A 20,303-nucleotide genomic window follows, 5' to 3' on the forward strand; every position below is an offset into this window, starting at 1 on the left:
CAACAAATGTCCCCACCCCCAGACACCTGCCACCACACTGTTTCACCTGACCCCCACACCCACCTACCTCCTTCCCCACTCCCTCTTCTTTCAGCATCCTTTAGTTCCTGTCAAATTAGCTTTGGAACCTTTAAAATATTTTCATTACTGGAATGCAGCACTTATTGCTGTATGAAGGGAATGTATTTAGTCTCAAATGCTGCATCTTTGCAGAGTGGATTCTAGTCTGGTTACCTAGAATCAAGGTTACCAAGATAGAGCAGAATCAGAAGTCTCGTTGTTAAAATTACTTATAAGCAAATGGCCAGTCTTTAATTGGATTACCATAGTCTGGACCAATATTTATTTTAGTTTGAAGTGAACTTCTGGAAAATTGGGATCATGCTGATCCGAAGTGAGGTGCAAGACATTAAATACCTCTTTACTAGGATGATGGCTGGTGACGTTGTGTTATAAAATGTTGTTAGGCTCGTATCCACATGAATTCAGTGAATCCTTGGTGTTGCTGGATTCCTGATATCAAGCTTCAACAGTGCTCCAATAAATTTCTCTCCTCCCTGATGCTCCGGTCTGTCATCATATGAGGCAAAAGTGAGGACTGCAGATGCTGGAGATTAGAGTCGAGAGTGTGTTGCTGGAAAAGCACAGCAGGTCAGGCAGCATCCGAGGAGCAGAAGAGTCGATGTCTTGGGCAAAAGCCCTTAATCAGGAATGTGGCTGTGAGCTGAGGGGTGGAGAGATAAATGGGAGGGGGTGAGACTGGGGGGGAAGGTAGCTGGGAGTGCAATAGGTAGTCGGAGGTAGGGGTAGTGGTGATAGGTTGGAGAGGACGATGGAGCAGATGGACGGGAAGGAAGATGGACGGGTGGGACAGGTCATGATGGCAGTGCTGAGCTGGAAGGTTGGAACTGGGATAAGGTAGGGGGAGGGAAATAAGGAAACAGGTGAAATCCACATTGATGCCATGGGGTTGGAGGGTCCCGAGGCGGAAGATGAGGTGTTTTTCTTCCAGGTGTCGGATGGTGAGGGAGTGCTGATGCAGGAGGCCCATGACCTGCATGTATGTGACGGAATGGGAGGGGGAGTTGAAATGTTTGGCCATGGGGTGGTGGAGTTGGGTTGGTACCTACGACCTGGGGGTTGCAGTGAGAGAGAGAGACTCAATGAGATCCTTGTAGAGAGAGGAAGAGAACTTCTTCAAGGTAGAACCAACCAATCCCACAACCCTGTGGCCGAACATTTCAACTCCCCCTCCCACTCTGCCAAGGACATGCAGGTCCTGGACCTCTTCCATCGACACTCCCTCACCACCTGACGCCTGGAGGTAAAACGCCTCATCTTCTGCCTCGGGACTCTGAAAGCACACGGGATCAATGTGGATTTCACCAGTTGCTCATTTCCCCTCCCCCACCTTATTCCAGTTCCAACCTTCCAACTCTGCACTGCCCTCATGACCTGCCCTACCTGTCAATCTTCCTTCCCAACTATCTGCTCCACCCTCCTCTCCGACCTATCACCATTACCCCCACTTCCATCTATCTATCATATTTCCAGCTACCTTCCTCCCATCCCCCTCCCATTTATCTCTCCAGCCCCTCGGTTCACAGTCTCATTCCTGATGAAGAGCTTTTGCCCAAAACATTGATTCTCCTGCTCCTCGGATGCTGCCTGACCTGCTGTGCTTTTCCAGCACCACACTCTCGACTGTCACCATATGACACTGTGGTGCAATACAACGGACATTGGCTTGTTACTTCAGTGGGCTATTTGGCTTTTGTAGATTAAGAGTAAAGAAATGTTTTTGAGCTCTTCAGCACATAAGACCAAAGGTTTCCCTGAATTCTGACACTGAGATGTTAAAACAGTTTGTTACACAGGCAGCATTTAAAATTATATTTTGAGTTTTAATGATGATTCTGAGTGAGTTGCGACCTGTTTTTAACTTGGTTGCCATGGAGGTAGTTGCCACACACACCACAGCACACTATGCATCACCGGCAGATGGAGTGTGAACAATGGTGTTAACACAATCTGTTTATTATACACTTCCCCATGGAATGATGTGGCTGTAGAAAAACTTAAAAAGTCTTCTGTTATTCTGTCATACAGTTATAGCAAGCCTTATGGGGGGTGGGGAATGGATCCTGTGGGGGTGGGGAATGGATCCTGTGAGGGTGGGGAATGGATCCTGTGGGGGTGGGGAATGGATCCTGTGAGGGTGGGGAATGGATCCTGTGAGGTTAGAGAATTGCAACTTGAGGGCAGTGAATTGCTGCTGGGTGGGGAATGGAACCCAGAGGGGTAGGGAATAGCATTGTGGGGGTGGGGAATGGAACTCAGAGGGGTAGGGAATAGCATTGTGGGGGTGGGGAATGGAACCCAAGGAGTAGGAAATAGCATTGTGGGGGTGGGGAATGGAACCCAGGGAGGGTAGGGAATAGTATTGTGGGGGTGGGGAATGGAACCCAGAGGGGTAGGGAATAGCATTGTGGGGGTGGGGAATGGAACCCAAGGAGTAGGAAATAGCATTGTGGGGGTGGGGAATGGAACCCAGGGAGGGTAGGGAATAGTATTGTGGGGGTGGGGAATCAAACCCAAGGGGTAGGGAATAGCATTGTGGGGGTGGGGAATGGAACCCAGAGGGGTAGGGAATAGTATTGTGGGGGTGGGGAATCAAACCTAAGGGGTAGGGAATAGCATTGTGGGGGTGGGAAATGGAACCCGGGGGGGTAGGGAATAGTATTGTGGGGGTGGGGAGTGGAACCCAGAGGCGTAGGGAATGGCCTTGTGGGGGTGGGGAATGGAACCCAGAGGGGTAGGGAATAGTGTTGTGGGGGTGGGGAGTGGAACCCAGAGGGGTAGGGAATAGTGTTGTGGGGGTGGGGAGTGGAACCCAGAGGGGTAGGGAATGGCGTTGTGGGGGTGGGGAGTGGGACCCAGAGGGTGGAAAGTGGGCCTTTGTGGTTGAGGTGCCACAGTATTGTGGTGCTGTGATACAGGTTACGATAGTTAGGGATGCAGGCGAGTCCATGTGGCCACGTTAAGCATCTGCCAACCTGGATTATGCCAAACCGGATTAAAATAATCCTCCAAGTGTCAGTAGCTGTTTGACAGTGGGTGGAATCACAAATGCAATGAATCATATTGTTTGGGATCAGATGTATTTAAAGTCTTTGATTTGTGAGAAAAATTGTTGCATCACTGTTGTCACGGTAACTGGATGCAGAGCAACCTTTCATTGCCATGGAAACAGGGGAGAATGGTGATTGGGTGAAACTGCGATGACAGTATGGTGCAGTGTGTCAGTAACATCAGCAGGTGGCAGCAGTGGATGCAGATGTGCAGCCTCTTCTAGAGAGACAAGAATATTAGTGAACATTTGGTGATGTGAACCTGTGTGAGGAAACCTGCCCTGGGTATTATCCAGCAAGTGGCAGGTAATTTGCTGTGTGTGTCTGTTTGTGGTCTGACCTTGTTAAATTTAATGTTTATTGTCTGTTTCTGAGGAAATATCTAATTTTATAATCAAGGAGCTGGTTTTGGGTCGTGGTGATTAGAACTCACTGTCACTTCACCAGGTTTTAGAATCCACTGTCACACAAAACAAACCCAGGCAGAAATTATGAAGAACACAAACTGAAAAACTGCAGAAATGCAGCAAGTATGAACAGAAAAGACAGAGAAATCTCAGATATAGGTAGGGAAAGGCACAAGAAATTCGACATGCATCAATATTAGGGGATAGGAAGCTTCACAGAAACTGATTAAAGAGGAATTGGTTAAACAACTGGAAAAGAAGTAGGTGAAGAAAAATGTTTACGGACAGATAAATAAATGTATTTTAAGTCAAGATCCAACTGAACTGGAGATGATGCTTTAAACAACCTCCCTATGTTCTTTTGAGATATAGTCTGCAGAAGAGTGGGCTGATTTGGTAGTAATTAACGGCCTCTGTTACCTGAATGTACTGTATCCTTGGTTTCAATAGTAATACTGATTCCTGTACCTTCTGATCTCCAGTCTCCACTGAGAAAGCCAGTAACGACAGCTTGGGCATATGGGGAAGATGCAAACTGTTATACTGAAACAAAACCCCACAAAAGTATACTTTATAAGATTTAAAAATATTCATTAATCCTCCAGGGGATCTCATGTTCAGATTTAAATCTGAACATTTGCATTAATCAAAGTGGCCTCGTAGCTAGAAATACCCAGATTGATCATTGCCAGGAATGACTGCGATTGTTTCCTCAGTCAGAATACATATTTAAGTTTTCCTTTCTCAGCTTTGAAGTTTAATATTGTCCAAGTATCTTTTTTCTGATTTCTCTCCTTGAATTTCCTGCCTTCTCTTTTACAGGTTGTTAATGGAGAGCTGGTCGAATGACAGCCGGGACTGTGGTGATTACAGGTGGAATATTGGCTACGGTTATCCTGCTCTGTATAATCATTGTGTTGTGTTATTGCCGCCTGCAGGTTAGTGTGTGATAGGGCCAAAGTATGGTCATCTTTAAAAAAGAAATATTTTGCAGTCATTTCTTGCTCTCTACAGCCACAGGGTAGCAGCTTAGGGTAAAACCACGTGTCTTCTTGTTTTATTGCTTTATTTATTTTATGGCATTAAATGCATAAAATTTCAAAATATCTAGGGCTTAATTTTAACTCAGATATGAATATGGAAAACCGAATAGTCTTTGATTCACTCTGACAGCAGGGTCTTTAAGAATTGAGCCTGTGTTGGAACCCCAGGCATGTCTGGGAGTGATGATTCTGGAAGCATCATTTGCAAGAACTGGGAGGTGATACTGGAACTGTAAAAGCTGCTATGATGGCCACAACTTGAGTTGTGTGTGCTGCATCATCACACTGTTGGAAAGATCTAGTTACATCAGAGAGGATACAGAAAAGATTGATGAGGGATATTGCCTGGATTAACGACACTTAGTTTTGAGGAAAGATTGGATAGGCTGGGCATGTTTTATTTGGAAGGGAAGATTTAATTGAAATGTGTAAATGACATCACCAACCCTTGGAAACTCAAATATATAAATGGAAAGCAGGTTACACCACCAGTGCTTCATTCAGTGGATCCAAAGAAAGGGAATTCATGGAATGCTTACAGGATGGCTTTTTGGAACAGCTTGTCATGGAGCCCACAAGGGAGCAGGCTATTCTGGACCTAGTGCTTTGCAATGAACCAGACTCTATAAAAGATCTTAAAGTAAGGGAACCCTTAGGAAGTAGCGATCATAATATGGTAGAGTTCAGTCTGGAGTTTGAAAGAGAGAAGGAAAAATCGGATGTAATGGTGTTACAGTTAAATAAAGGTAATTATGAGGGCATGAGAGAGGAACTGACAAAAATAGACTGGAAGCAGAGGCTAACCGGGAAGACAGTAGAGCAAAAATGGCAGGAGTTTGTGGGTATAATTGAGGACACTGTACAGAGGTTCATCCCCAAGAAAAGAAAGATTATCCGGGGAGGGATTAGACAACCATGGCTGACAAAGGAAGTCAGGAAATGTATGAAAGAAAAAGCGAGATCCCATAAAGTGGCTAAGAACAGTCGGAAATCGGAAGATTGGGAAGGATACAAAAGCAAATAGAGGATAACAAAGAGTGTAAGAAGAAATGAGAGGATCAAATATGAAGGTAGGCTAGCCAGTAACATTAGAAATGATAGTAAAAGTTTCTTTCAGTACATAAGAAACAAACGACAGGCAAAAGTAGACATTGGGCCACTTCAAACTGATGCAGGAAGCCTAGTGATGGGAGATAAGGAAATAGCAGGAGAACTTAACACGTATTTTGCATCAGTCTTCAGAGTGGAAGACATGAGTAATATCCCCAAAATTAAAGGGAGTCACGGGGCTGAGTTGAGTATGGTTGCCGTTACGAAAGAGAGTGCTAGAAAAGTTAAAAAGTCTTAAAATTGATAAATCTCCTGGCCCCAATGGGATACACCCTAGAGTTCTGAGAGAGGTGGCTGAGGAAATAGCAGAGGCATTGGTTGAGATCTTTCAAGAGTCACTGGAGTCAGGAAAGGTCCCGGATGATTGGAAGATGGCTGTTGTAACCCCCTTGTTCAAGAAAGGATCAAGACAAAAGATGGAAAATTATAGGCCAATTAGCCTAACCTCGGTTGTTGGTAAAATTCTAGAATCCATCATTAAGGATGAGGTTTCTAAATTCTTGGAAGAGCAGAGTCTGATTAGAACAAGTCAACATGGATTTAGTAAGGGGAGGTCATGCCTGACAAACCTGTTGGAATTTTTTGAAGAGGTAACAAGTAGGTTAGACCAGGGAAACCCAGTGGATGTGGTCTATCTAGACTTCCAAAAGGCCTTTGATAAGGTGCCACATGGGAGGCTGCTGAGCAAGGTGAGGGCCCATGGTGTTCAAGGTGAGCTGCTGGGATGGATTGAGGATTGGCTGTCTAACAGAAGGCAGAGAGTTGGGATAAAAGGTTCTTTTTCAGAATGGCAGCCGGTGACGAGCGGTGTCCCACAGGGTTCAGTGTTGGGGCCACAGCTATTCGCATTATATATTAATGATCTGGATGAGGGGACTGGGGGCATTCTAGCGAAGTTTGCCAATGATACGAAGTTAGGTGGACAGGCAGGTAGTACTGAGGAAGTGGGGAGGCTACAGAAGGATCTAGACAGTTTGGGAGAGTGGTCCAGGAAATGGCTGATGGAATTTAACGTGAGCAAGTGCAAGGTCTTGCACTTTGGAAAAAAGAATAAAAGCATAGACTACTTTCTAAACGGTGAGAAAATTAGTAAAGCCAAAGTACAAAGGGATCTGGGAGTGCTAGTCGAGGATTCTCTAAAGGTAAACATGCAGGTTGAGTCCGTGATTAAGAAAGCGAATGCAATGTTGTCACTTATCTCAAGAGGGTTGGAATATAAAAGCAGAGATGTGCTACTGAGACTTTATAAAGCTCTGGTTAGGCCCCATTTGGAGCACTGTGTCCAGTTTTGGTCCCCACACCTCAGGAGGGACATACTGGCACTGGAACGTGTCCAGCGGAGATTCACACGGATGATCCCTGGAATGGCAGGTCTAACATATGAGGAACGGCTGAGGATCCTGGGATTGTATTCATTGCAGTTTAGAAGATTAAGGGGAGACTTGATAGAGACGTACAAGATAATACATGGCTTGGAAAGGGTGGACGCTAGGAAATTGTTTCCATTAGGCGAGGAGACTAGGACCCGTGGACACAGCCTTAGAATTAGAGGGGGTCAATTCAGAACAGAAATGCGGAGACATTTCTTCAGCCAGAGAGTGGTGGACCTGTGGAATTCATTGCCACGGAGTGCAGTGGAGGCCGGGACGCTAAATGTCTTCAAGGCCGAGATTGATAGATTCTTGTTGTCTCGAGGAATTAAGGGCTACGGGGAGAACGCTGGTAAGTGGAGTTGAAATGCCCATCAGCCATGATTGAATGGCGGAATGGACTCGATGAGCCGAATGGCCTTACTTCCACTCCTATGTCTTATTCAGAGGCTCACTGAAGATGTTACCTAGTATGGGTGACGAAACATCTGAATACGAACCTTCCAGTTCAGTGAGCAAACTTATATCCAGGACCTTAAGGCAGGATATATGCACACTAGAGTCCGACTGTTGTTCATGTTTTCCCATGCCTTGTGTATTCTGCCCAAGTGCATCACCCACTGATCTGCATTGAGTTCCATTTGCCACTGACCAGTCCATCTGTATCCTCCTGTAATCCAAGGCTATCCTCCGCACTATTTACCATCCCACCATTTCTGTATCACTAGTGACTTGCAAATGAAGAAATTAACAACAAAACACTACTTTTGCAGATTTTAGTTTCGCATGAAATCAGAACCAATGTAAATTAAACTGGAATTAAAAGGTAGATGATATTTCAAATACATCGGTAAATTTCATTTTAAGTAAATGAACAAAAAAGGCCTACTTAACCATAGACACCTAAATGACTTTCCATACAAATGTCACACCACATATACACACAGTTCCTCATTTCACACAAACTAGGTCAGGAGTCTTATCTGATAATAGCTTTCACTTTTGGAGCTTCATGGGTACAATTATCATCAAAAAGTACTTCTATACACCTACTTCCTCAGGAGATAACAACTCTGACAGCATAGCTTTTCAAAATTCCAATTCAATCAACTAAGCAATACATGCTGGTTTACAGATTGGCCATTTCTGGAAAATGGATTTGAAACATTTTTAACTGGCTCACACAAAACCTTTTGTCTCCTTTTCTGCCAAATAGAAAAACTCTGGATTTCTTGAAGGAAATTTGTTTCTGTCCCTTGATGCTTGTTTGCATCTGTTGTTGTACACTGATACTATCACCCTCCAACTCCTCTACTTACAGCTGTTCTTTGTAGCTGACCAAAAGACTTTTTGACTTCATTCCTTTATGTTTGAACTGCTTCCAGGTCATCAGGTCAGTTTTTTTTTAATTAACCAATTACAATTAGTTCCTTTACAATTGATGTAAGCTCTTAAAAATCTTAACAAAATTCTCAAAAACAACTGCAATATTATACAGTCATAGAGATGAACACCATGGAAACAGATCCTTTTGTTCAACTTGCCCATACAGACCAGATATCCAGATATCCCAACCCGATTTAGTTCCATTTGCCAGCACTCGGCCCATATCCCTCCAAACCCTTCCTATTCATTTACCCATCCAGATGTCTTTACAATCCCAATGGAGTCAAACCCATTCCCTGTTTACTTGACCACAATTCCAAATGTTCACTAATGTGTAGGTTCTGGGTCAAATCTTACAAATATACGAATCAAGACGAAGGGTAAACTGTTCAGTTAGAGACAAAGAAAAATACTGCAGATGCTGGAATCCAAAGTAGACAAGCAGAAAGCTGGAAGAACACAGCAAACCACACAACATCAGGAGGAGGAGAAGTCAACGTTTCAGGTGTAACTCTTTTTCAGGACTGGAAATGGGAGTGGTGGTGGTTAAGTAGGGATAGATAGAGGTTACAACCTGGTTGGTCAATGTGAGGAATTAATCCAGTTGGTAGCTGGAAGGGTCTATCAGAGAAATGGTAGGGGGTGGGGGTGGCGGCGAGGGGCAGGAAAGGGAGTCGTGCATGGGAAGGGAAGTTATTTGAAATTGGAGAACTCAATGTGAGCCCTCCGGGCTGTAGGCTGCCCAGGCCGAAGATGAGGTGTTATTCCTCCAATTTGCAGTCTGATTCACTGTGGCAATAGTTGAGGCCAAGGATGGTCCTCAAACATGCTCTACCATTCAATAAGATTAAGGTTGAACTGATTGTAAATCAAATCTATATTCCTGCCTATCCTTGATCAACCTTCAACCATTGCTTAATAAGAATATATCTACGTCTGTCTTAAAAATATTCAAGGACTCTGTTTCCGCCACCTTTATGATGAAGAGAGTTCCAAAAACACTGAAACCTCGGAGAGGAATAATTTAGTCTTACTGTTTTAAACAGTGACCTCTTGCTTGAGGTACTCCCACAAGAGCAAACATCCTTTTCACATGTATCCTATCAACATCTCTAAAGCTTTTTATATATTTCAATCAAGTCATCTTTTATTCTTCTTAACTCCAGGAGGTGTAAGGCCAGCCTGTCCAACCTACCCTCAGAATTTAACCCACCCATTTCAGGGATTAGTCTGGGTAAAGCTGCTCTGAACTGTTTCCAATGCATTTACATCTTTCCTTAAATGAGGTGACCCATGCTGTACATCATACTCCAGATGTGTTCTCACAAGTGTCTTGTATAACTGAAGTATAGGCTCCCCACTTTTGTATTTAACTTGTAACCACGGTAGTTGTTAAAATTTGAATGGCTTTCCTAATTATCTGCAGTTAGAGTAATCAAAGATGATACAAACATAGTGAACAGTCTGCTTTAGCATCAAACAGTTTTCAAGGTTGGGGATAAGGTCAGTGGCTCTGGAGTGCAGTCAGTGGTGGGTTAGAATATGGTCAGCAGAAGTTTAGTTCAGCTGGAGTTTCCGGTGGATGGTATGTATCTGGGAGTGAGAATTGTTGTATCTAGGGCAGGAACACAAAAGGTTGGATGAGAGTTCTGTTAGCAGGTAGACTGAAGCAGGGGCAGAGATGGGTGATGTTCAGGTGTTAGAAGTCCATAGTCTTTGTTTATGGAGAAGATGTGGAGTTGCAAGCTTGGCTCAGGATCAAATAAACATGAAGATTGTTGGTTCAGACTGCAACAGTGACCAGAGTAGGTTGCAATTATTAATAAGGAAAGACCTTTGTGGCAGATACTGAAGTCAGTAACTTCAGGATCCCTAATATTTAGGTGCAGCACGTTTCTGTTCTTGTAATACTGAATGTCCGATAAGCGGTCTGACAATACAGAGATAAGTGGGAGAGGTTGAGAGAGACTGTAGTGACTGCTTAATTTCATTTATTTACATAATTTTGTTAATGCTGTTTGTAAATTATACATGTTGAGTTGAGTGTGGCATGTACCACTCCTATACTGTTTGCCTTGTAGAAAAATGCACAGTGTTAGGCAGACCAACTAAGAGGTGGTAATTTTCTGAGGGCCATTATGCTAAGTCGTGCTGTGACTGAATGAATGTGTTCACAGGGCCAGACAGTCTTTTTCTATTTGTCTACTGCAATTTTTCAGCTGCACCGTATTAGAATTTCAAAGTAATGCCCAGAACTTCAATACATGACCAATGTAGTTTTGTGTGGAGTGTGCCTTGTGGAACTTACTGATTGAAATTGACTGTTGTGTTTCCCATATAGTTCAGGGACTTTTACTATGAAGTGAGCTGGGATGTCCTTAGGTGGTGAAAGATATTGTATCTTGTATAACCTTAAGTCTTTTTTTTAACAGTATTATTGCTGCAAGAGGGAGGAATGGGATGGAGATGAGGAGGAACCAGATTTTGCCGTGCACTCCCGTCTGCCAACTGCTTACTACAACTACAATGCCGGAAATGGACTTAACTTCAGTTCTATAGCCTACCCCAAGGATTACTCTCACCCCAGAGCTCTCTGCTTCCACTGCAAGCCCCAGTTCCATGTCCATCAGCTTGAAGAGATTCAGAATGGGGGTGAAAGCGTGAGTTATAACACAATCAGTGAGGAGGAATTAGAAATGTTAACAAGTCCCGAGGAGCTGCCCATGAGCAGGGCAAAGCTCACAAGGGAGGCTTTTAGCAGAAGTCGAAGTATCAGCACTGATGTGTGAAGATGTTTGTTATTCGATGTTTTATACAACAGCATTTTCAATATAAAGAGGTCACTACTTTCCATATGCCATGGAGAAATGGACGAAATCAATGAATATGATTCCCAAAGCAGCTATAAAATGCTCACAAATCCAAACAATAGAAACAGAATGTACTGGGTCACTGGAGAAGCAGTACCCTGAATATGAAGAACAGTGATATTGACAGAAGAATCTTATTAATATGTTATGTCTTAATTCAATCTTTGAGTGGATGAGATCTGTTTATGATCTATTTTGTTTATTCCACTCTTATTTCTCATGTTCTTATTAAGTGGAAGCTTTGAAGTGGCCTGATCAATTGTAAAATGCTATTTCTATTGAGTATGGCAGTGGCTAATGTGAATGAATGTTTTCTGTGCATGATCTAACGATGTGACAGAAGTTACTGCCTGCTTGCTGGTGGGTGCTGGGGTCAGGGGTAACTGATTAATGACATTGTTCAGGGTTTGGTTTTCAGAGACTTGTTTTGGATTGGTTCTTATTGTTCAAGTCACTTGAATAAACTAGAGAACTTTGTGAACAAGAAATAAATCGCACGTCAGTAGCTGTTATCTTCATCAGACTTGGATTCACAGGAATAATTCTGATTTCTTATTTGGGTAATTTTGTGCAATTTGGCGATTTTCCTAGAGGAAACTGAGAAACAGGCAGAAACAAAGAAGCATAGATTAAGAGAAGGAGTAGGCCATTTGGCCCTTCAAGCCTGCTCCACTATTCAATATGATCATGGCTGATCATCCAACTTAGAACCCATTCCTGCCTTCTCCCAACAACATTCAATGTTATGGCCTCGACTGCCTTGTGTGGCGAAGAATTCCACAGCCTCACCACTCTCTGGGTGAAGACATGTTTCCTCATCTCAGTCCTAATTCTGAATCCTTAAACTGTGACCTCTGATTCTGGATTCTAGTTATCAGGAGAAATCTTCCTACATTTACAAGCCCCAGTACTCTAATACTATCAACACACCACCTGCAATCCCATTTTCTTTAATTTTCCATGGTTTCTCATGTGGGATCTCATTGAAAACCTTCTATAAGTCCAAGTAAACCACACGGAGTCATAGAGTCATAGAGATGTACAGCATGGAAACAGACCCTTCGGTCCAACCCTCCACACCAACCAAATATCCCAACCCAATCTACTCCCACCTGCCAGCACCTGGCCCATATCCCTCCAAACCCTTCCTATTCATATACCCATCCAAATGCCTTTTAAATGTTGCAATTGTACCAGTCTCCACCACATCCTCTGGCAGCTCATTCCATACATGTACCACCCTCTGTGTGAAAAAGTTGCCCCTTAGGTCTCTTTTATATCTTTCCCCTCTCACCCTAAACCTATCCCAGGGAAAAGATTTTGTCTATTTATCCTATCCATGCCTCTCATAATTTTGTAAACCTCTATAAGGTTACCCTTCAGCTCCGACATTCCAGGGAAAACAGCCCCAGCCTGTTCAGCCTCTACCTGTAGCTCAAATCCTCTAATCCTGGCAACATCCTTGTAAATCTTTTCTGAACCCTTTAAAGTTTCACAACATCTTTCCAATAGGAAGGAGACCAGAATTGCACCCAATATTCCAACAATGGCCTAACCCAATGTCCTATACAGCTGCAACATGACCTCCCAACTCTTGTACTCAATACTCTGACCAATAAAAGAAAGCGTTCCAAACACCTTCTTCACTATCTTATCTACCTGCAACTCCACTTTCAAGGAGCTATGAATCTGCACTCCAAGGTCTCTTTGTTCAGCAACACTCTCTAGGACCTTACCATTAAGAGTAAGTGGCTAAGATTTGCTTTCCCAAAATGCAGCACCTTGCATTTATCTGAGTTAAACTCCATCTGCCACTTTTCGGCCCATTGACCCATCTAGTCAAGATCCTGTTGTAATCTGAGGTAACCCTCTTCGCTGTTCACTAGACCCCCAATTTTGGTGTCATCTGCAAACTTACTAACTGTATCTCTTATGCTCGCATTCAAATCATTTATGTAAATGACAAAAAGTAGAGGACCCAGCATTGATCCTTGTGGCAGTCCACTGGTCACAGGCCTTCAGTCTGAAAAACAACCCTCCACCACCACCCTCTGTCTTCTACTTTTAAACCAGTTCTGTATCCAAATAGCTAGTTCTCCCTTTATTCCGCGAGACCTAACCTTGCTAACCAGTCTCTCATAGGGAACCTTGTCGAACGCCTTACTGAAGTCCATATAGATCACATCTACCGCTCTGTCCTCATCATCCTCTTTGTAACTTCTTCAAAAAACGCAATCAAGTTTGTGAGACATGATTTCCCACGCACAAAGCCATGTTGACTATCCCTAATCAGTCCTTGCCTTTCCAAATACATATACATCCTGTCCCTCAGGATTCCCTCCAACAACTTGCCCACCACCAACATCAGGCTCACTGGTCTATGGTTCCCTGGCTTGTCCTTTCTACCCTTCTTACCCGGATCTCGGTTATCAACTCTACTAGTTGCATTCTTAAAAAATTCTACTACATTTGTCAAGCATGATTTTCCTTTTATAAATCTGTGATGACTTTATCCAAAATGTCACTGTTGTCCAAGTGGTCTGCTATCAAATATTTTATAATAGACTTCAGTGTTTTCACACTACCAATTCAGGCTGACTGGTCTATAATTCCTTGTTTTCTCTCTCTCATCTTTTTTTAATAGTGGGGTGACAATTTTCTTCAATAGCATTCTTGTTTTATTTTTCTGCCAGACTGTAATGGATATTGTAGTTCTCCAAGCACTCTTCGAATATTTGCAATTGCCTATTCACCATGATCCCTTTTAAGTAATGTTCCCCAATTTATCATAGACAGCACCACCTCTTATCATTGTTTCCTTTTTTTAGGTTCAGCACCCTCGTCTGAGAATTAACTCTGTCACTTTCCGTTCTTAGTGAAGAATTCCATCACATTATGGTTACTCTTCCCCAAGAGGCCTCGTACAGTTAGATTTCAAATTATTCCTTTACCATTGCAGCAAAACAATTGGTTAAAATAAAAATTGTTTACTAACTTTATGCAAATCTAAATGTATTTTTACTTTAGTTCTAAATTTTAATCTGTGTGACATTCAGAACTTTTCTGAATTTGAAATTGTTCGACTCTCCGAACTCCGAACAAGTGCAAAAGCTCACAAATAAATATCTTTCTCACGAAGATTGAGACTAATCAACTGCTATATTTTAGGGGTTTAGATAGGGTAGATACTAAGAACCTTTTACCGCTAATGGAGTCAGGTGTTACTAGGGGACATAGCTTTAAATTAAGGGGTGGTAGGTATAGGACAGATGTTAGGGGTAGATTCTTCACACAGCGGGTTGTGAGTTCATGGAATGCCCTGCCCGTATCAGTGGTGAACTCACCTTCTTTATGTTCATTTAAGCGGGCATTGGATAGGCATTTGGAAGTTATTGGGCTAGTATAGGTTAGGTAGGACTCGGTCGGCGCAACATCGAGGGCCGAAGGGCCTGTACTGCGCTGTATCCTTCTATGTTCTATGTTCTATTCCTCCTTCTCCCATTAACCAAAATGAGGTTTCACTAAACAATTTCCACATCCTTCCCTTGAAGTCATCTTCTGTAGCTTTTTTTTATGTCTCCTCCATGCCCTTTTGAGCTCACATATTTCATGAAACCCACCCCTGCTCTGTAAACCTTCTTTGAAAAAAACTGCTCGCTACTTAGCTTCCCCACCTGACCCCCATGTTCACAGACCTTGTTAAGGGTTTCCTCTCCTCGTACCTGCATCAGCTAGCCCTCAAAGGTGTTGACGCGTCCATTCCTGAATGCTTAATTTCCAACCTCCTTTCCCACTCAAAAATCTTTCAAAAACACTTCCTTCCCACTACACCAAGTCTTCAGCACAGAGGCCAGCAACTTCAAGAAGGGTGGGGCATCACTTTCCCCAGAACCCTTGGTTCAAGAAGCCTGCTGGGCCACCCAAGTGCACAACTGGTGCTTGGTCTGATGGCTTTCTGTCTGGGGTGTGGTAGGACATGTCTCACTCTTAAAGGTGCACATATCACATACAAGCAATACACAGGAAAATCTCTTTCCAAATCAAGCCTTCTTATTTCCAGCTTTCTTTTCCTTCCTTTGACCCTTTTGAACTGTAGCCACTGGGTACCTAAAGTAATTTACAAATTGGGAATTCATGCCATTTATTTTCTCAACCAGAGGAGAATTAGAAGGGGCATATAAATGAGGTGACTTGGCTAACAATGAGATGCAATTGCATGCAATTAAGTAGTCATTGTTCAATAGTGCTCTGAACATGACTTCTGTCGGATATGTTTGCAGACAGCTGCAACATGTCTGTATACATTTGGATCTCTCCTGCCAATTAACAGGCTAATTCTATTTTCTGGAGAACTTCAGAAACTCAGCCATTACATCTATGGCCAAACTGTAGTTTTGGTTGAGAGCTCAGAAATCTACTGCTTTGTCAAAACAACTGAGCACCAGAGGAAAAACTTTGATTGATATCTCTGGCTTTCTGGTTTCAATTGCAGTTTCTCTTAGTGGTGCTTTAAAGGGTCTGGATGATAGACATCTTTATTGCCCTGTAGTAAAAGGCTAGTTTTTAAACATATTAACGTCCTGGATATTGGGATAGAAATTGCTATAGCCAAGTTTGCAAATGACACTAAAATAGATGGGAAAGTAAATTGCATGAAAAAATAAATTTACAAATTGATATGGATAGGCTGGGTGAATGGACCAGAATTGAGCAGGTAAAGTTTACCATGGATCTGTGAGAGATTCTCCATTTTGGTTGGAGGATAGAAAGACAACTATTGTATTGCAACCAATTCAGAGAAGCTTCACTTATGTGATTCTAGAGATGAGAGGTTTGCCTTATAAAGACAGTGTGAACAGTTTAGGCCGATACTGATTGGTGTTTAGAAGAATGAATGGGGATTGAATTGAGGGATATAAGATACTAAAGGGGATTGATAAAGTAGATGTAGAAAGGATGTACCATCATGTGGGGTAAACTGGAATGAGAGGTCATAGTTTGAGGTAAGGGGTAGCAGGTTTAAAACAGAGATTGTTCTCTCAAAGGGTCATGAATCTGTGGAATTCACTACCCCAGAGTGCAGTGGATGCTGAGATATTAAGTAAATTTAAGAAGGTAGACAGATTTTTAGTTAGCAATGGGTTTAAGGGTTATGGAGATTGGGCAGGAAAGTGTAGCTGAGGCTGAGATAACATCAACCATGATCATATCAAATGATGGAGCAGGCATAAATGGCCTAATTACCTACTTCTGTTTTTTATATTAGATTACTTACAGTGTGGAAACAGGCCCTTCGGCCCAACAAGTCTACACCGACCCTCCGAAGGGCAACCCACCTAGGCCCATTCCCCTACACCTAACACTACGGGCAATTTAGCATGGCCAACTCACCTAACCTGCACATCTTTAGACTGTGGGAGGAAACCAGAGCACCTGGAGGAAACCCACACAGACATGGAGAAAATGTGAAAACTCCACACAGTCAGTTGCCCGAGGTGGAAATTGAACCCAGGTCTCTGGCACTGTGAGGCAGCAGTGCTAACTGCTGAGTCACTGTGCCACTCCATGTTCTTATGTTATATTTTAAAAACTATTACTCATTCTATTGTCACCATAAAGCTAGTTGGTTCTAAACATTGCATAATGGTTTAATGGGTTTGGAAATGACATAACTTCACATAAAGGACAATGAAAGCCATGAGAAGCATAGTTTGGCATTGGGAGTGAGTCACTAGGAATAGCCAGGCATAAATGAACATAGGGGATGTAGGGTAGAGCTTGGTATAGGGGTTATAGATAAGGCATTGGGAGTGTGTAGGAGGTGAGCTGTAGATGGCCTGTTTTTAATAATAAACAAAGAACAAATAAGAACAAAGAAAATTTACAGCCCAGGAACAGGCCCTTCAAATGTATTGTTTAAACCTGTTGGTTAATTCCTAAGCATCTGTAACCCTCTGCTCCCCACCTACTCATGCATCTGTCTAGACGCATCTTAAATGAATCTACCGTACCTGCCTCTATCAACTCTGCTGGCAACGTGTCCCAAGCGCCCACCACCCTCTGTGTGAAGTACTTACCGCATGTATCCCCATTATACTTTCCACCTCTCACCTTGAAAGCGTGACCTCTCGTTATTGAATCCTTCACCCTGGGGAAAAAGCTTCTCTCTATCCACCATGTCTATATCCTTCATGATTTTGTAAACCTCACTCAGGTCCCCCTCAATCTCATTTTTTCTAGTGAAAATAAACCTAATCTTCTCAACCTCTCTTCATAACTAGCACCTTCCATACCAGGCAACATCCTCGTAAACCTTCTCTGCACCCTCTCCAAAGCATCCACATCCTTTTGGTAATGTGGCGCCCAGAACTGTAGACATTATTCTAAATGCGGCTGAACCAATGTCTTGTACAATTTTAACATGACCTGCCAGCTCTTATACTCAATACCCTGTCCAATGAAGGCAAGCATACCATATGCCTTCTTGACCACTCTATCCACCTGTGCAGCAACTTTCAGGGTACAATGGAGCTGCACTCCCAGATCTCTCTGCTCATCAACTTTTCCCAAAGCTCTTCCGTTCATTGTATAATTCACTCTCGAATTAGATTTGCCTAAATGCATCACCTCACATTTGTCTGGATTGAAAGCCATCTGCCACTTTTCTGCCCAACTCAGTCTATCTATATTCTTCTGTATTCTTTGACAGTCCCTTATGCTTTATGCTACTCCACCAATCTTCATGTCATCTGCAAACTTGCTGATCATACCAACAGTGCCCTCTTCCAGATCATTTATGTATATTACAAACAACAGTGACCCCAACACTGACCCCTGGGGAACACCACTGGTCACCTTTCTCCATTTCGAGAAACTCCCTTCAACTACTACACTCTGTCTCCTGTCACTCAACCAGTTCTTTATCCACCTAGCTAGAACACCCTGCACACCATGTGACTTCACTTTCTCCATTAGTCTACCATGAGGAACCTTATCAAATGCCTTACTAAAGTCCATGTATGTGATATCAACAGCCCTTCCTTCATCTATCAACTTAGTCACTTCCTCAAAGAACTCTATCAAGGTGGTAAGGCACGATCTTCCCCGCACAAAACCATGTTGCCTATCACTGATAAGCTCATTCTTTTCTAAATATAAATAGATCCCATCCCTCGGTATCCTCTCCAGCAACTTCCCCACCACTGACGTCAGGCTCACTGGTCTCTAGTTACCCAGAATATCCCTACTACCCTTCTTGTACAGGGGAACAACATGAGCACCCTTCCAGTCCTCCAGCACCTCACCTGTATTTAAGAATGCCACAAAGTTATCTGTCAGGGCCCCAGCTATTTCCTCTCTCGTCTCCCTCAGTAACCTGAGATAGATCCGATCCCTTCCTGGAGATTTGTCCACCTTAATAACCTCTAGCCTACCCAACACATCATCCCTACTTATGCCAATGCGATCCAGACTAATCAAACTTCTATCTATAATCTCAAGATTCATCATGTTCCTCTCCTCAGTGAACACTGATGCAAAGTAATCATTCAGAATCTCACCCATTCTCTCAGGTTCGACACACAGCCTTCCTTCATTATCTTTTAGTGGACTAATCCTTTCGCTAGTTACCTGCTTGCTTCTTATAGAAGAATAAAACGCTTTGGGATTCTCCTTAATTCTGCTTGCTAAAGCTATTTCATGACCCCTTTTAGCTCGCTTAATTCCTCATTTAAGACTTGTCCTACTCTTCTGATATTCCTCCAGGGCCCATTCTGTTCTTAGCTGCCTAGACCTTATGTACGCTTCCTTTTCCTCTCGGCTAGTTGTACAATTTCTCCTGTCATCCATGGTTCACGAATCTTGCCCTTCCTATCCTTTGCCTTCAATGGGAAATGCTTATCCTGCACTATCTTTGAAAGCCTCCCACAAAACTGGAACCAAATGCCAGAACACCAGGGCAAGCCTTCTGAACAGTCCCCAATATTGCCTCTAATCTCTTTCCAGTGTTTGCTGACCTGACTGCAGCTAACACCCCTTTTGTTAATGATGCTTGCCACTTGCCTTGGTATTGAAATTCCAGGCCTTAATCTAGGCCCATGCTCATGACAGACAACTTCTTTGTGATTCTGCATGTCATTAAACAGTAACAAATATTACTGATATATTTGAAATAATATGCATTTTGTTTAAACTGAATTGAAGAATTCTGTCAAAAGGACAAAGTTATTTATTGTCATTTTTCATAAAGATCTGGTTTTACATGGATTACTTCAATTTTTTTTCCCTAGTTTCCCCAACTCCATGAGGGCAGAATGAATACAGTGGACTACATTAAGATGCAATAATTTTACTGAGCATATTTTAATCCATAAAATGAGGCTGGGGAAAAGGAAGCCAATCTATGCCAAGTTTTCCATTTTGTTCTCATGTGTGGAGGTGTTCTGAAGGTGCTTCATGTGTCATCATTTTTGTGCAGTTGACTTTAGGATTATGGATACCTGTGCTTTTTTTTAAAGAGTTCAATGCCTGGATAGTGGAACTCTTTTTTAAAATGAGACATTTCTTAAATGCCACATGTCATATGGTAACTGCTTAACTATTGCAGACTCCCCTGCCTGGGCTTATGATCGTCAGGTTGCAGCTTCTGTTTTTAATGGCAACTTCATTACATCTGGCAATTCTATTAACCTAGCCTTGGTTACTTTTTTCAAGCACTCAGCGATACATGTTTGATCTCCTGAAAAACTGCCAAAGCCACTGATAATAATGAACAAGAAACCTGGTGTCTTTCTTTTTCTCCTTTTATAATGAATATTACCCTATTTCCCAATTAAACGTTAACATTGGATATCCTTCTCTGAGTTCTTCCATTTATGTTGTGACCAAGGTTGGAGGAGTGCATTGTCTTTTTCCAGTCTCACTACTTCATTTGTCACAACGTATATTTAACTGTTTTATCTGGTTCATGTTATGCCAATCACATGCT

The 20,303-nt window shown here is 42.7% G+C and overlaps 1 protein-coding gene across 1 annotated transcript; it reads left to right on the top strand.

Moving 5' to 3' along the window:
• The first annotated feature begins 3,391 nt into the window (after window positions 1-3,391).
• Window positions 3,392-11,236, top strand: LOC132825739 (protein FAM163B-like). The gene is made up of 3 exons (XM_060841170.1): window positions 3,392-3,437; window positions 4,361-4,476; window positions 10,880-11,236. Exons 2-3 carry the CDS (start codon window positions 4,384-4,386, stop codon window positions 11,234-11,236), a joined length of 450 nt encoding a protein of 149 aa, XP_060697153.1. The 5' UTR covers window positions 3,392-3,437; window positions 4,361-4,383.
• The last annotated feature ends 9,067 nt before the right edge of the window (window positions 11,237-20,303 follow it).

The sequence above is a fragment of the Hemiscyllium ocellatum genome, chromosome 21 (genome assembly GCF_020745735.1).
Source record: "Hemiscyllium ocellatum isolate sHemOce1 chromosome 21, sHemOce1.pat.X.cur, whole genome shotgun sequence".
Taxonomy (NCBI): Eukaryota; Metazoa; Chordata; class Chondrichthyes; order Orectolobiformes; family Hemiscylliidae; genus Hemiscyllium; species Hemiscyllium ocellatum.

What these genes read in the sequence shown, in the direction of transcription:
- LOC132825739 (XM_060841170.1), top strand. Translation starts at nt 4,384, where the DNA reads ATGACAGCCGGGACTGTGGTGATTACAGGTGGAATATTGGCTACGGTT. An exon ending in TGTGTTATTGCCGCCTGCAG is followed by an intron (nt 4,477 to 10,879) that starts GTTAGTGTGTGA and finishes TTTTTTTAACAG; the next exon opens with TATTATTGCTGCAAGAGGGA.